The sequence below is a fragment of the Pieris rapae genome, chromosome 16, assembly GCF_905147795.1.
Source record: "Pieris rapae chromosome 16, ilPieRapa1.1, whole genome shotgun sequence".
In the NCBI taxonomy this organism is placed as follows: domain Eukaryota; kingdom Metazoa; phylum Arthropoda; class Insecta; order Lepidoptera; family Pieridae; genus Pieris; species Pieris rapae.
The window spans coordinates 6,055,462-6,071,584 of NC_059524.1; the positions used below are offsets into that span (position 1 = coordinate 6,055,462).

The 16,123-nt window shown below is 32.7% G+C and overlaps 1 protein-coding gene across 5 annotated transcripts in view; it reads left to right on the forward strand.

Annotated features, from left to right (window-relative positions):
* Positions 1–16,123, forward strand: part of LOC111001767 (neural-cadherin) — a 111,052-nt gene that overhangs the window by 39,965 nt on the left and 54,964 nt on the right. Inside the window, exon 1 of one of the 5 annotated variants that reach the window (XM_045631733.1) lies at positions 1,021–1,271. The exons of the other annotated variants lie outside the window; for them this stretch is intronic. Within the exon in view, the coding sequence (XP_045487689.1) occupies positions 1,220–1,271 (52 nt within the window). The 5' untranslated portion in view covers positions 1,021–1,219. Of the gene's footprint in view, positions 1–1,020; positions 1,272–16,123 lie in introns of those variants that run through there. 5 annotated transcript variants of the gene reach the window in all.

Here is a 16,123-nt window from a genome sequence, read left to right on the forward strand (position 1 = left end):
ATGCAAGACATTATTTTTGCACGCGATATAAAATCTTTTTAGTTCCAATATCAGTTCTTAACAAGCTGATTGTGTATTACGTATGATTGTTTGCGCGAAGTCTAGTTATTTCCCGAGAGAAATTTCTCATTAGTAACATTTTCTACGTTGTTTGGTAATGTTTGTAACTTAATTCATAACGATGGTCAAAATGAATCGTAACCGACTATTATTTACGCTTCACTTGTTTTGGCTAAAATTCCAATTCAGCATTTTTCAGCGATAAAAAAACTTCTGTTTGAATTCTAGTTCAGCGATATTTGACGATACGAACTGCACTTTTTCACGCACAGTTTATTTCCTGGCTCTATCACTTTCTGCTCAATGAATTGGTTGTTCTTGTTTACTTGTTAAACAACACAGACGCATTGTAATAACAACAAGTTGTTTTATACATCGCTAATTACAAACGTTTGTAATTAGCGAATTACAAACGTTTTATTAGAAGAATAAAAATAAGCAATCTTTTCAAATCATAAATCGGTTTAAATGCAGTAGTCGTACGCATGATAGGTAAACCTAGAATATAAAACGTTAAACGTGCACAAAGTGAACCTTTAAAATCAACTTAACGTTACGATTTCCGAGGAGCTTCTAAATTTATTAGGCATTCCGCGCTAGGTCTTACACATTATCGTTATGTGAATTGAGTGGAAGAGTACGTAAGAATAACTATCATCGTAGTCAAGGTAGTTTAAAATTATTATTCAATTGGATAGGCACATGCTTAATTTTGTTAGATATCGGTTCACTTGTGTAATGAAAATTAAATATATAATTTTGGTTAACATTTGGCTAACGTAATTTTCTTAGCGCCCATTTATATTGTTTTTAGAAACATTCACTGTTATCAAAACTTGTTTTGATACTCCAAAGTGTTACAGAACGTTGGGTATAATGGTTATATGGCACCACGTCCAGGGTGGGCGGCTCACTCTGTTGGGCGGCACGACGCGGCAGTAGCTCTCTGCACGTCTGGCGTCCGCCCGCCTACCGCGCTTTTCCCTTCAACGTTCCTACTTTCCCTCCCTTCAATGTCAAACCCATCGATAGTTATTAAAGTGAAAATCAATTTCAGTGTCGTGTTATCAGATTAGTGTGTGGCATGTAACCGGCGAATAATTATTGCTGACACTTTAAGTGCGCCATGCGGTGAACTCCGCTTAGTGGTAGCGTGGATATGGTCGACCCGTTGAAAATATTTTGGGTTTTGACAAACAGCACATATTTAGGTACTTATATATTTTTCATGCAGATTATTGTATCAAGGTCGGGCGTATGCTAAGTGCACTTGACGCGAGAAACCTCCACATAACATTAATCTGAAATGATGCGCTGTCGATTTTTAGTTTTACTCTAGTGATTTTTAAATGGTTTTAATGTTACGTGTTGATAGTTTCATTTTTGAAATTATTTTAATAAACTGTTTGCTATCCCCACTGATATAGACCTTCAGCTTGTTAAATATATAAATAGATTATATTTTCACTTAACGTTGTGTCCTTTTACTTAATAGTGTGTTATGTATATTAGTTTTTACTTTTACTGTGATATTTTCTATGCGATTTGAAGAAGAGAATTTCTCGTATTCCTTGCCTCCTCTCTTTGTGAACGGAGACATTGAATAAATTAATCATTACAACTCCATGAAAGGAATTCTATCACGGTATTTTTATATTGGAAATTTTCCACGATTTTTAAATCATTTAGTCATTATACATACTTCATAAACTAAAGTTCACCCTTTAATACTACGAAATCTTTAATAATTCGTCCGGATTTGAAAATTTTAGTAAGGATTAAAAGGTTGAAGGGTATTAACAGCCTTAAACTGAATTCTGTTTATTAAAAGATTGTCTTAATGTTCTGAGATAAAAGTTTAATATAATACATATTTTGCCGAAAAGTAAACAATTTTCCCGCTGACAAATCTTCTTCTTCCGACTTACAAATTAGCTTACGTTAATGTCTCACGTTATATTAATATCAGCCGAAATCACTCTGAGGAAATCCTTTGTTACAAAGCAAGTTTTCACATTATGTATGATGGTTTTCCCAGTATATAATAAATTGCAGCTATTAAGGTTTAATGTTCTACACAACTGCCAAAAGTATTGTAATGCCTGACATATAGAAACGCATACTTGCCAATTTTGCGTGTTTAAACAATATCTTTGTGACTTAATTTTCCACTTGAGCCGCGTATTTAGTATTCTGAAGTAGGTAAGCTTAACTTTAAAATATAACTTTGAAGGCAAAAAGTAGTTTTTAATTTAAAGCGAAAAGCTGTGTAATATTTAAGAAGAAATCTTTCCTTTATTTTGAAGATACGTCAATAGGTTTTATGCTCGCGATCTACTGGGATTTGAGTAGCTAATAACCTTTGAGTAATTGCAGTGTTTATTACGGGATTTTACTGTTCGCTGTAGCCGTAAAATGGATGAGACTTCGAACATAATGTGGCCTTTAGGAACAACCAATAAACTTTTAGTCAGGATTTAAGACTAGCATTTGGGATGTAGCATGAACAACACACGCAATAAATTCTGGCTGCTATAAGTCTATAAAATATTGGTTACTGGCTTGAATTCGTTGATGGCAGCCATTAACAAATTCAAAAATTACATTAATTGCAAAACATAAAATTCATACCTTAGATGGTGAGTCATTTTTACAAACCTTTTGAGAAGTGAAATCCGTGAGAATGACTTTTTTTAAATCACATTTTTAAGAAAATGTTACTTAAGTACTTAAAAGGTTTTTCGATCTTAGCAATTTTAAAACCATTTACGTGTCATCTGTCCCGCATGACATTGCTACGTAACACATCCTTTGGTCCAACTTTAGTGCAGAATCTCAATTTTTTTGTAACCATTTTACGGCTATATTTATTTTTAGGCAATCAACCTTCTGTGGCTGACAGATCGTTCAGTTTTGATTCTATGACATGTCGGTTTCCTTTCGTTATTTTCCTTTTCCGTACGCGTAAATGTTATATACGCATACAAGGCAAGATGAGTCTAAACGTTTAATCTCAAGGTTAAGAATTCAAAGGTTAATTAAGATTAGATATAAATGATGATTTGTTATTATGTTTACTAATGCATGAGTTTGGATTTGTTGGTTTTTGTCAAAAATCCTCATTGTTTAAAGATCATGGTCTTTTTACGAAGTAAATTTTGCATACGAAACGTATAGTTTTAAACACATGTTCCAAACTTAAAATGCAAAGTAGCTATTCAATTAAATCGTTGAGAGTCTTGATTCTACATATATTCGTAAGAACTTCTCATGTAAAAACTTTGTGTTACTTGCAGTCGTCAAAACTTTAATATAAGGTTTGTAACGGGATCTCGTTTTCATCTTTTGTCACAAGATACTAAATACTTACAAGAATATTGCATTAAGCTTTTCCGTTTAAGTAGTAAAAAATAGAGCACTATATTTTTCATGAAACTTGTCTGTTGTCGCTAAATTATTGTCTATGCTAAAACATTTGATGCTGCAAAAAACTGAGGTGAACTTACTGAGTGATTTTTTGCATACTTCACTTTAACAGTTACTTAATTTATATAACTAGTATATTTAATTAATCGAGAGAATACATTAGTTTTAAATACATAGAGAGAATTTATTACTATAAATTAATTACAAAAAATTGCTAACTATATTTTAGTTGTAATATGCATTCTATATACAAAATATTTTATTGATCAAAAATATTTCTTTCAACACCAATTTCATACATTTTCTAGTATTTTCGCAGTTATAAAACTTGAAAAACTCATTATATCTTTTATTTAATTTTTTCTCTTTGATTACTGCTATGTTGTGTATTTATGTGTGTGAGTTTTGTTTGTAATAAATAATATGTCTGTCTAAAATACTAGACAATAATAGGTGTATAAAATTCACCTATTATCTTCTTCCCTTTTTATATTACCTGTACAAAATCTATTTGTTGTATTACCTACAAAACATTGCTTCTAAAGCTTACGTAACACAAGTAAAACATAGATTTGTTTTGAAAAATGATAAATATGGTATCAATGCGATCGGCTACGTTGCAGTAACTGCAATAAGGTCGCACCTGGGTTGAGACAAATTGGCGACGCGGCGTCTCACTGGCCACAGATGAGACAATAACTCAATCTTACCCCAGCAATCGAAGTACTGATCACTTCTTTACCCTGGGGAAATACTAAAGTACTTGACAAAATAAATATAAAGTAGAAACAACTAGAATCGCACTAAAATATTATTTTTATATTACTACTAGCGGACCTGACAGACGTTGTCATGTCTACACGTCTTTAATTTGAAAATTTCAAACTTTTTTTAATAAGCTAAAACATTCTGGACCATTTTGATGAAAATTATAATTCAAATGTTATGACAATATCTAACGATCCAGCCCATGGTCTACAATAACACAATGATAACAAAACTTTTTTTTAATTTGATCGCAGCGTTAACTGTCGGGACAGACTAAAATTCGAATATTATTTAAAATTTGACACTGCGATGGTAGCGCCGTCTGTCGGATCCAATGTAAAACATTCCAAAATCAACAACTACTAATAAATTGAAAATTAATTAAAAAAACATTGTCCAGCGGACAAAATTGTGAATCTAAACCATTCCCAGATCCCCTTGAACACACACAAAAAATTTCGTCAAAATCGGTCCAGTCGTTTAGGAGGAGTTCAGTCACATACACACGCACACAAGAAATATATATATTAAGATATTATATCAACGAATTTAGAATGGCTTAGTTTAAAGTAATAATTTTTTCCGACTGTTTCGTGTTGTTTTCCTGACACATGTCTACATCGTATCAAGGATATAAGCATAAAGCGACTTTTTCTAATTTAGTTTCGATGGCATTCAAGCACTTATTCCTTCAGGATCCACATGTATCCCTTGATATTTTTCATTTACGACAAATGAATTCATAATCATCATTCTTAAATTACCGTGGATAGTTATTGTGAGATATGGTCATAGGCTCCGACCGACAAAGTTTATTTCATGTATTAATATATTAAATTGTTTCGTATACACATAAAACTAAAACACTAGGGTTCCTTCTTTGTAACTAAATAAAATTATGTAAACCGACCTAGTTTCAACCATCATGCATTCCGAACGGTGACGTTTGTTCCTAACCATCGAACACTTTCATGACAGATTACAGTCTTCGATCAATTCGTGAACATTGCAATATTCACGGCATTTCTCAATTCATCAGCCCCTTAAGAAATACTAAATCTCTCGGGCCTTCCTTTATTCATTACAAAGTCATCTTCAAAATCGGTAGTCGCTCCCCGAGTTTATGAATATTTTTAATAAAATGTAGATTCAGCGTCTCTATCATATCCTAGTCTTACTTGCTGGAACTGTTAAATTTATAAACCTGTTTCCAAGGTTCATACATTCCTTTATGGGAATAGCTTTTAGCTAGGCCTCTTAAGTCCATAAAGCATACGAAAGACAGGTCCGAAACCCTTAATGGTCACCAATCTCTCAGAGCAATAGATGCTTGGTGTGAATCGTATACAGATTTACTTCCCGTTCGCGCACTTCATACTTCCAATAGCGACTGCGATCCCGAAGATTTTGTATACAAGTTCGATGTAGTTCTCTAAATATCCGTACGCTGATGTCGCAAACATGAGAACGTGCGGAACGAAATCTCATTATTGGGTATCTCTGCTATTGGAAGTTACAGAGTGCCTAATTTAAAATAAAGACGCAGTCAAGCTAAGTAAAAAATTTAAATGCGCATGGATTGTTTCAGCTTATAATAAAATACTTTAATTGTAAATCTGTTTTCGTATGGATTCACACAGCGATTTCTCTTTGGTCAACTTTTTTCTATTCATTTAACCGACTGAAACGGCTCGTTTCAAAGGAATCTAGGGTAGCAAAGGGGTTGTGGTATGCAAAGTATGCGCCACCTTGAAATTGTTTATTTATCTTTCCCTTTTAAAGTATAAAACAGGAGCCTTAATCAGTAATTCTTTTACATGGTAAACCCAATAGTCCATTGAGCTTTTCCTTATATATCGCTTTAAAAGTTTGCACGTTTTCTCCACTTATGACTAGTAACTGGATGACCGAGCTTTAATTTTTATTTGACGGTATTGTTTTTTTTATAAATTGTGTTTTTTGGAAATTATATTTAAGTACGAATTACATACTAGTAAAATGATGAAATATTTATTTTTAATTTAATAATATTTTTCGATCTTACCGACAGAATAATATAAAAATATGAACTGCACTATTCAAACGCTGCCTTTTTGTTACTTTTCTTCCAAAAAAAAAATTTTGTTTATGTTTAAGTTGATAAAACAAGAATAAAAGACATTTCCTAGAAATGATTGCTAGCTAGATCTATTTATCGCCCCCGAAAACCCACATATACTAAATTTCATGAAAATGTTTCAAATTGAAAGCAATTTTTAGATATTTATTTTATATCTTGTTAAACAAAATAATTACTAATTGATTCAGTGCCTCGCGCATTAGATGTTATTATGAAAAATAACTAGGCGAACCAATTTTAAATAAACATTGCCTTGCGAATTAAAACAAAATGTTCTTTAGTATCGACAGATTTTCGTTTAAGAAATTTAAAAAAATAAGATTTCATTAAAGCCTTTCACTTCATTGTAGTGACATATCCTTAACAGCCTCGCTTCTTCAATTGAGTTATTTACTGCTCAATCACAGTTAGTATAAAATCTAAATTTTACTTAAAATGATAGTTTAAACCAGTCTAAAGTTACTTAAGCTAATTTATAGTTGTATGCAACTGTAGCTTATTTATGTCCACATTCAAACAAGCCTCTCGCTCTCTCAATTACCAACGCTTATAAAACCCGAGCCTGAAATGCAAACTTTATTCATTTTCAATAGATTTTTTCTTAGAAAATAGTACTTATATATTTTATTAATCGAACTGGCTGTGACTGTAAATAAGGTTTGCTAAAGACTATCTTTTCTATGAATCATGTAAATGTAACTTAACTTGCACTAAATATCAAATGTAAATTGTCTCAGTACAAAATTTCGTCATAAAAATGGTGTTATTTCTTTATCAAACCATTTTCATTATAGAAATAACAAGTAACATAAAATTTCTTATATATTAAACAATTGTGAATATTACTTTACAAAGTTGTGGATTATCGATAAACTGTAAAATAAATAAATTTGATCTCGAGTAACCTACTAATGGGAAAGAATATAAAAAAGTAAAAACAAATACGGGTTTCGTTGAAGCGCAAAACACCGATGTTTTCTTAGTTAAACCACTGGGGCAATAAAAACGACTAGTAAACATTATGTTTACATCAAATTCGTTTATTTGTATGTATAAATGCCTTTAAGCCTTAGTATACAGACTTGAATGCTCCAATCAGTATTTCCCCTTTATCATCGTTTTTATAAAGTTTATAGATAAGAAAAGGAGCTTCAAAAAATAACTTTTTGGGTAATAGGTGTAATCTGCTTTTAATTGGATAATGCCTACAATTACTACAGCAGATTCAAGTAGTAGCTACTAAATCATTATCATAAAGTATGTCAAGAGGGCGTCCATTGCAGGCAAATTCACAGGGCTTATTTTTCATGGCCCGTGCTTACCTGCACTGAATACTCGGCGGCTTTGTTTATTTAATTTCCCACGCTAACTACCTCGTAGTAAGATATTCTTGATTACATATGCTGACGCATAAAAACTCCCTCCTCAAACACAGAATGTTAACTGTATACTTAGAATTTTGTACTGCTTAAATATTTTTTGTAATGAAATTCTTTCTATATATTTTAGATATTACATTTGAATCATCATATTTAAAGAGTTTTCGGGTCTTAATGCGAAAAAATAAATAAATCATAAAATTAACTAAACCGGCTATACACCAATGAACTTTCTGTCAATGTACGAATTTAACACTCGCTCGCACGGTAAAAAAAATATCGTGAGGAAACTGACAGCCGTAAACCCAAAAAAGTCAACGGCGTATATCGGTCACAACTTCAAGAAAAGAGCGTACCAATTCTTAAAAGGCCGGCAACGCACTCGCGAGCCCACTGGCATCGAGAGTGTCCATGGGCGGCGGTATCACTTAACATCAGGTGGAGCCTTCTGCACGTTTGCCCCCTGTTCTATTAAAAAAAATCAAAAGGCTGATCATCTGCCCGCCTATTAGAAGTAACAAGTCATCACGAAACATATAGATAAATCTGATGCCTAGGCCTAAAGAGTCTGTAGCGCCACTGTTTATTTTAAAATGCTTTTATTTAAACGTTAACAAACGGTAGATAATAAATGCCGCGGAAATGCCTTAAAAACTATATGTGAACAGTATGGGTTATAAGAGGATGTAGTGACATGGTTGGAAATGTGAAACGAAAGGGAATGCTTAGGTGGTTCGGCCATGAGGAACGGATAAATGAGAAGTGGTTAACAAGTAGGATATTCAAGGCAACCGTAATTTATGAAGTGGGGTTTGGTATGCCTTGACGGGCGTATGTCCGTAGCAAGAAGAGAGCCAAGATCTATAAAAAATAAAAAATAAAATAGGTTTCTACCTTTGGAAAAAGGTTTAATGATATAATTTAAAAAAATAAATGTATGGCATATATTTAACTAATTTTATAAACTAAATCTTTATATATATATATTCTGCACTAGTTAGAAAACGAACTGATGCAGACACAACGGAATGTGTGAGAAGTCTTGGATTTTCGCTTTAACTGGCTTTCTATGTATTTTACGGCTTAATATGAACGGTCTAATAACGTTATTTAGAGGCTTGAAAGCTTTGTAATAATTGTGTTGACTAAATTTCCAGAAGGGGTAGCAACGCATTTAAAATAATTGATCTTTCCACGAAACCTCTGAAGTCCAATAACAATTCAGTTGGGATAGCGTTGCTTTGCGAATACTAATAGGAACTCAGTAAATAACAAAGTGAGACAGAATAAATTTTAAACTAAAATAGGTTATATTTATATGGAAAAATAGGTTTTAAATATTTCAAATATATACGTGATAATAAATATTTTTTCTATATTTGCAGTTTACATGATTTTAAGTAATACCGTCGCCCATAGATACGCTCATATGTCGGAGTGTCTTAACGTTGATCGCATACTTGTCTATCATAAATATCGAAGCAGAAACGAGGAATATATGAAAAGAAACCAGTAGTTGAGGCGTTTCAAGCACTGGTTTCTTTTCATAAATGATCGTAAATAAAAGACAAGAATACAAAGATTTCAATTATATATTTTTTTCAATTTCAAAAAAATTCTTTATTTAATGTTCAATAAAAATTAAAAGTGCTACATGTCCAGTGTACATTAATTCCTGGAATGTAACAAACTTATAACTAACACGTTTTATTTTGAAATTTAATTATATATTATAATCCATTAGGTATTACCCCATTCCTATTTGTATAAAGAATGGAAAGTATGTGGTTTATTATGTTTTTTATGTGATAGAAAATATATGAGTAATAATTTGTTACATTGTTAACTTAAAACATTTATCTAATTAACGAACGGTTGATATTGCTGGTAATTTTAAGGCCTTGTCTTAAAGTTTCGGTCACATTTTTAATTTGTTATTGAGAAATATAAAGCGACACCGAAGTTCCTAAATATATTTAATAAGTCGCTTGGAACAGAGCCAAACAGGAAGGTATTGTTTACAAGTTTTATACCCTGTGGAAATAAGCGTTGAATTAAATAAGAAATTAATAATGATGTTCGAAAATTGTATAGGCCTTTGAAGATTTAAATTAATTCCTTCTGGATAATCATCATACCACAAATGGGATGTACGACTCGAACAAGGTGATTTTTTTTTTATTTCCTAATATGTTTACGTGCGACTCTCATCAAGGACGTTCTGTCTATGTGTGCATTAAAACTCCACCGTAAAAAAATTGAGATTGACAGCTTGGAGGTATTCTGACCAACCTGACAATGAATCTAACCAATTCCAAAACCAAAAAAAATTGCTATCATTTGTTTAGAATTTTTAAACATAGTAAAGTAAATATAAATAAAAAGTACACATTAAACATAATACACCTCGAGTTCGTTCTGAATCTTGCTTACAATTGTGCGAACATTCATCCCCCAGGCGACACAGGTACATATTGACAGCCGTTATAATATGAGATCCACATTTCCCCTGAAACTTGTTTCAAACGAAAAAATCTACTTTGAGAATATCATTCGATCGCGAACAGTGATACAAGATACAATAAAATTTCAAGTGGGACTGTGAAATCGTAAACAATTTTTATATTAATACTGAAATTGCAATTCCATATTTGTTTAATTAGAATTATATTAGTTACGTTGTTTATAATATTGAAGATTAAACAAAAAAATGGTTTTATTAGGAAACATAGCAATTAGTTTATTTAAAACTAACTATTGCTATATACAAGTAAAAGATATTGTTAACAATATTTGACTAATGCTTTTAGATATCAATTAGTGTTAATATTTGTCTAATTCGATATTTAAAAAACATGTATCGATAAATAGCGATATTATTGAGTATTTTGGATCTCATACGAGAAATTTACATATTATACCAGTAGATTATTATATTAAATTGCATACTAATCTTATCGTTTTCTACTGAATTTAGCAATATTAGCATATAATAATAAATTTATTATAGCGATCATAGAACGCATAGAATTTAACGCTATCTCGCACTAACGGCCACATAATAATAACAAAAGATATTTCCATTACAAACTAGTTAGTAAAATTGCAAAATGCGGGCTTATAATGTTGTAGCGGTATTTGGTATTAAACGAATGATTAATTTTAAAATATTTTACCTACCTTTCTATTACATTAAATTTGTATGGATAGGGGTCGAATTCGTCGATATTTTTCTATGCATGATTTCTTGTAACAGTTTTTTTTGTTTGGAAGACTCAACATAGGCTCAACAATTGTGCTAATTTAATAAAAATAACTGCTGTAAATTTAATACTGATTTTGGCTTTATTTCTTGTTATTTTGGAAATAAATAACTCAATATATGTTTGATTTCACCACCCCACCCCATTGCGGATGGGAGGGGAGAGCGTGGAGATTGTAAAAAACTTTGTTTACCTCGGAAGCGTCGTGTCTGAAAATGGAGGTACAGAGGAGGATATCGTCTCACGCATTGCCAAGGCCCGAGCAACCGTTGCACAACTTCGGCCTGTATGGCAGTCACGGATGCTGACGCGTCGAATCAAGTTTAAAATATTCGGATCCAACATCAAGTCTGTGCTGCTTTATGGGTGTGAAACGTGGAAGGTCACCAAAGACATCTCGCACCGACTCCAAGTCTTCGTCAACCGCTGTCTTCGCCATATTCTGGGTATCTACTGGCCTGAAAAAAATCTCCAACGAGCAACTTTGGGAGCGCTGCCGAGAAACCCCGATCAGTCAGCAGATCAAGAGGCGCAAGTGGAATTGGATAGGCCATACACTTCGAAGGGATCCCAGTCATATTCCCAAACAGGCGCTTGATTGGAACCCGCAAGGAAAGCGAAGGCGTGGCCGTCCCAAACAAACCTGGCGCCGTACAGTAGCGGACGAGGTAAAGAGAGCTGGTAGGACTTGAAGCGAGGTGAAACACGAGGCGCAAGACCGAACGGGATGGAGGCTCGCTGTGGACGCCCTCTGCCCCACCTAGGGGTTATAGGACATAAAGAAGATGTTTGATTTAACGTTAGAACACTTTAAGAGACGTTATTCCATATGACATATTCTGAGCCTATTATGTAATAAGTCTTCGTAGGGTCATAAGCCTGTCACGATGATTCTTTCACGTTGTACCAAATATTTTTCTACAATCATTTATAGCGAATGTAAGACGTGCAATACGGCTTAAGTTTGAGTAAGGACCGTCATAAATTTTTCTAAATAGACGGGGCTAGTACGGTCCATTATCGGGCTCACACTTCATACTATTGGTTAAATACGACATACGTTCCGTTATTACGATATCCTACAAGAAAATTGTGAGCCAGACAAAATGCATTTGAAAGTTCTGGTTAGCTTAGTGGTGAGATAAATCGAGGTATTGCGCCTAGTCCGGTCAGATTGTTAAAAACTTATATATGTTGATTTTCAAATACGGGTTAATAATTAATCCTTTTTTTAACAGTGTTTCTAGGCTTTTGCTAGTTTTTAATGATATGGGTCAAATGTTTTATATGAGTGGGATATGCACGTATGTATAATCCAAACTATGATGTTTTTCTATTTAGTATAACTTTTATACAGATTGGATAATTTTTTGCATCCAAATACCTTAAATATAAAAACAAACACAATTCAACATAGATCAATATTTGAGCAATATATAATTGTGCGCATTTATTCATAAAAAATCAGCGCTATTTCACTAAACTTGTTAATAAAGTTCTTTTTTCTCTCTTCTCGTCTAATGTTATTTACGCTGTCATGAAAAGAGACAGATGAGAGACTTAAATGGTGTAATGAGACTGATTCAATGTTTATTAATAACGGGGATACGTGTAACTAGATGTTTATAAAATTCATTTGCCATAAACAGTCGCAATAAAAATGTTGAACGTATACAGTACACTATTAATTATTAACTACAGAGTCACGTCACAGAGCATAAAAATTAATCTACGTCCAACTCGTTTTAGATTAAAAATAAACGAAACGAACGGACTGTTCCAATCATTATTATACACGCCATTTGAAACAAATGCTTTTAAATAAAGCACACTTTAAAATGCCTTTTTAGATCGGGCTTTGAAAACTGACTGTGTATTGTAATATTTTTTGTGTCTAATTGAGTTGCTTTATAATGATGTTTTAGTTACTAAGTTAAATATTAAAACATTTATTGTTTTCTCTATTTATAATCATTTGTGGCGGCTAATCCTTGAAACATTCATCAAATCAACGCTAGTATAAAAACAATCCGAGTCAATACTCAGAAGTCAGAACAAAGCCGGGAAATAGATTTATTTGCCAACGATATTTTCTCCACTTAAAAGGTTGTTCTGTCAAACACAAACATAAATCTTGAACAACAGGATATCGATATACGGAATCAAACATTAAGTTTTCAATCGCGAAGATCCATTTATATCAGTAGTTCGAGATAAGGCGATCACGGCAAGCTCAGCTTACGTATTCAAAGATGCACGGCTCACGTTCTGAAGCGAAAATACCTTACTCCGTTCCATTTAGGATGTTTTATATGTTTTTCGGATGACAAGTCACGTGGGATCAATATTAATTTAATTGACGTCACCTTTCCACTCGGGTGGGTTTGTGTTCAAACGAAAGTCAGACGCTAAGTATATCTAATTGTATTTCAAATTACAATAAAGGTGTTGTTTTGTTCAGAATATCTGAACACGTATAAAGACAAATCAATAATTTAGTGTTAGCCTTATATAAAGCTCCAAAATGTTTGTGGTAAATCATATTTTTCTTCATATAGTTGGGATACATACCCAGTAAAGCATATGCTCATTAAATATCTTTCGTGCTGGCAAAACTGAATAGTCCCTCGCTGATTCCGTGCACCTTTTCCTAATTCCATGCGAAGAATTCGCAATACCACACCCATATTTATGAGAACCTTGTTTATATTTTACGTATATGGCTATGCGTATTCAAGGTTTTAATATCATAAGTTAAACGTTTTTTTAATACCCTGATATATTTTAATTAAAATTCCTGAAGACGGTAAATAATTAAGTAGTAAAAGACTTACCAGGGTGCTCGTAATAAGAGGTTAACTTCAAGTTTTGTAATTCGAATTTCAAATGCAGTAGAGACGGCAAGTGGTCACGTAGAAACTGCGCCAGATATAAAGGAAGAAATGCGTTTGTTCATGACTCATTAGAATTCTTAAATACCCTTCTGCTTGATTTTATTATAAAATACGTTAACATAGACAATATTAATGGGTTATATAAAAATACATATATCATTTTGTTTAATAGTACTAAAAACAATAACGGCGGTTATGAAAATTATGAGGTGCTTATTACGTAAATTAACATTTATTGCTAGTTATAAATGGTATCCAGAATTAGTTGGATATATTATAAATACTTAAAAGTCATAAGAAATCTATACTTCTTTAGATATGTTAAAGGAATGATTTTATTAGATGCGCCTATTACAGTACTAACTGTTTCTATTTATATCGTAGTATTGTCCATAAATCTAAAAATGTATCATTATTTTTACCAAATAAATCGCAGGAGATGACTAGTACCACGACTTGGCCTTGTCTAGTATAGTTCTTGGCCTTAGATTTCTGAAACTGTTTCATGATAATTTTTAAATCTAATAGGCAAGTAGGTATTTTGGGTCTAAGACGTGTCGGTTTTCTCACGATGTTTTCCTTCACCGTTCGAGCAAATGTTAAATACGCACATAGAAAGAAACTCCATTGGTGCACAGCCGGGGATCGAACCTGCGACCTCAGGTTTGAGAGGCGCACGCTGAAGCCACTAAGCCAACACTGCTCTCAACCACTACCAATTCAAGAAATTCTTTTGTGTGATGAAGTTACAAGTGGCTAGATATTAAGTATTCTCGCCCGCGAAATGTGAGACACGTCTGTCGTTTAATGAATACGCACGTTTATTCGTGTATGCTAAAAGGCAGTGGAATATTTAATGGAGTAGCGGGTTGTCCGCGTCAATTTTTACGAGCTGGCACAGTTTTTCAACAAAATTGTACGACCGACCGTCCCCTGACAAAGAGTATCCGCAGTGATATATTTTTTGTCATAAATTGGTTTTTATTTACAGGATTTTTTCAAGACTAAATATTTAGAATTGAATTTCTTCCCCGTCTGTTAACCCGATATGCCTATTGGCAATAGGCAAATAAAATATTCTTAAAAGTATAAAGAATGACAGCTACGATAAGAATTAACTATTACTAAGATTGTATTAATAAATAGTTGAAAGAACTCGGCTATCAAGATGCTCGTGAGACTATTTGAAAGGTTAAACGTTTATAAATAAAATAGCTGATCAAAATAAAAAACTAAATTTAAAAGCTTGAAAAACATTAATATAATGAAATCCAATAAAAAACAATTTTGCCAACAGAAAGGAAAAAAATATTATATTAATGTTCGCACCGAGGCATAAATTATTTTATCACGACCCGAAGGCAGGCGCAGAAGTTTTATGACATCAACATGTGGACCGGATTAGGGTGGAAAAACCACAAAGTGTTTGTATATTAAGCCTAAAGAAAATTTTCTTGCGGACGTCCCCTAATTTATCATTCCTTTAACACAGCCGTAAAAAATTATAAGCAATGCTTCTTCGTTTTTCATTGTGTCTTTACCGAGTATTTTTAAGAGACCCTCTCTGAACTTTAAAATATGCTATATCGACGTTATTTTTATATAAAATCATTAGAACCATGTTACCTACGTTTTAAATTTAGTCTACGATTTTAATACGCCTGCATAACCATAGATTTGTGGCAGAATATCGTTATAAATGTGATACAAGTTTGAATGATATTTGGCAAGTTTTTTTTATACGTAAAGAGGAATAGACGAGTGGGATAAGGATAAATCACAATACCTAGCTATTTCGTAAACTTTATTAAATAAGGACATTAATGTAGTGCATAAAAATAAAATCGTATAATAATAAATTGTATATTTGGCACATATTTAATGGAACTAATTTCACAAGAGCATCTTATTGTAATTAAAAGAAATCTATCAATTAACAAGGTTTTTTATAATTAGTAATGATTAAAAAAGATGTAGATAGGAACCGTTTTAAACGGGTTCAATTTCAATTTGGTTTGATTAAAAAAACCCCCTTATTTGGTTTAAGCTTCAAAGTATCATTGAAACACGCGTTAGGTTTTACATCCTGACGTAATATCTGATACGCTTGGATAAAGAAATAAACAAAGAGAATTAACGTCGAACCCATATGAATTATAATGAGAGCAGGACCTATTTCAGGGAATTCTAGACTGCATTGACGTATTTGCGGTG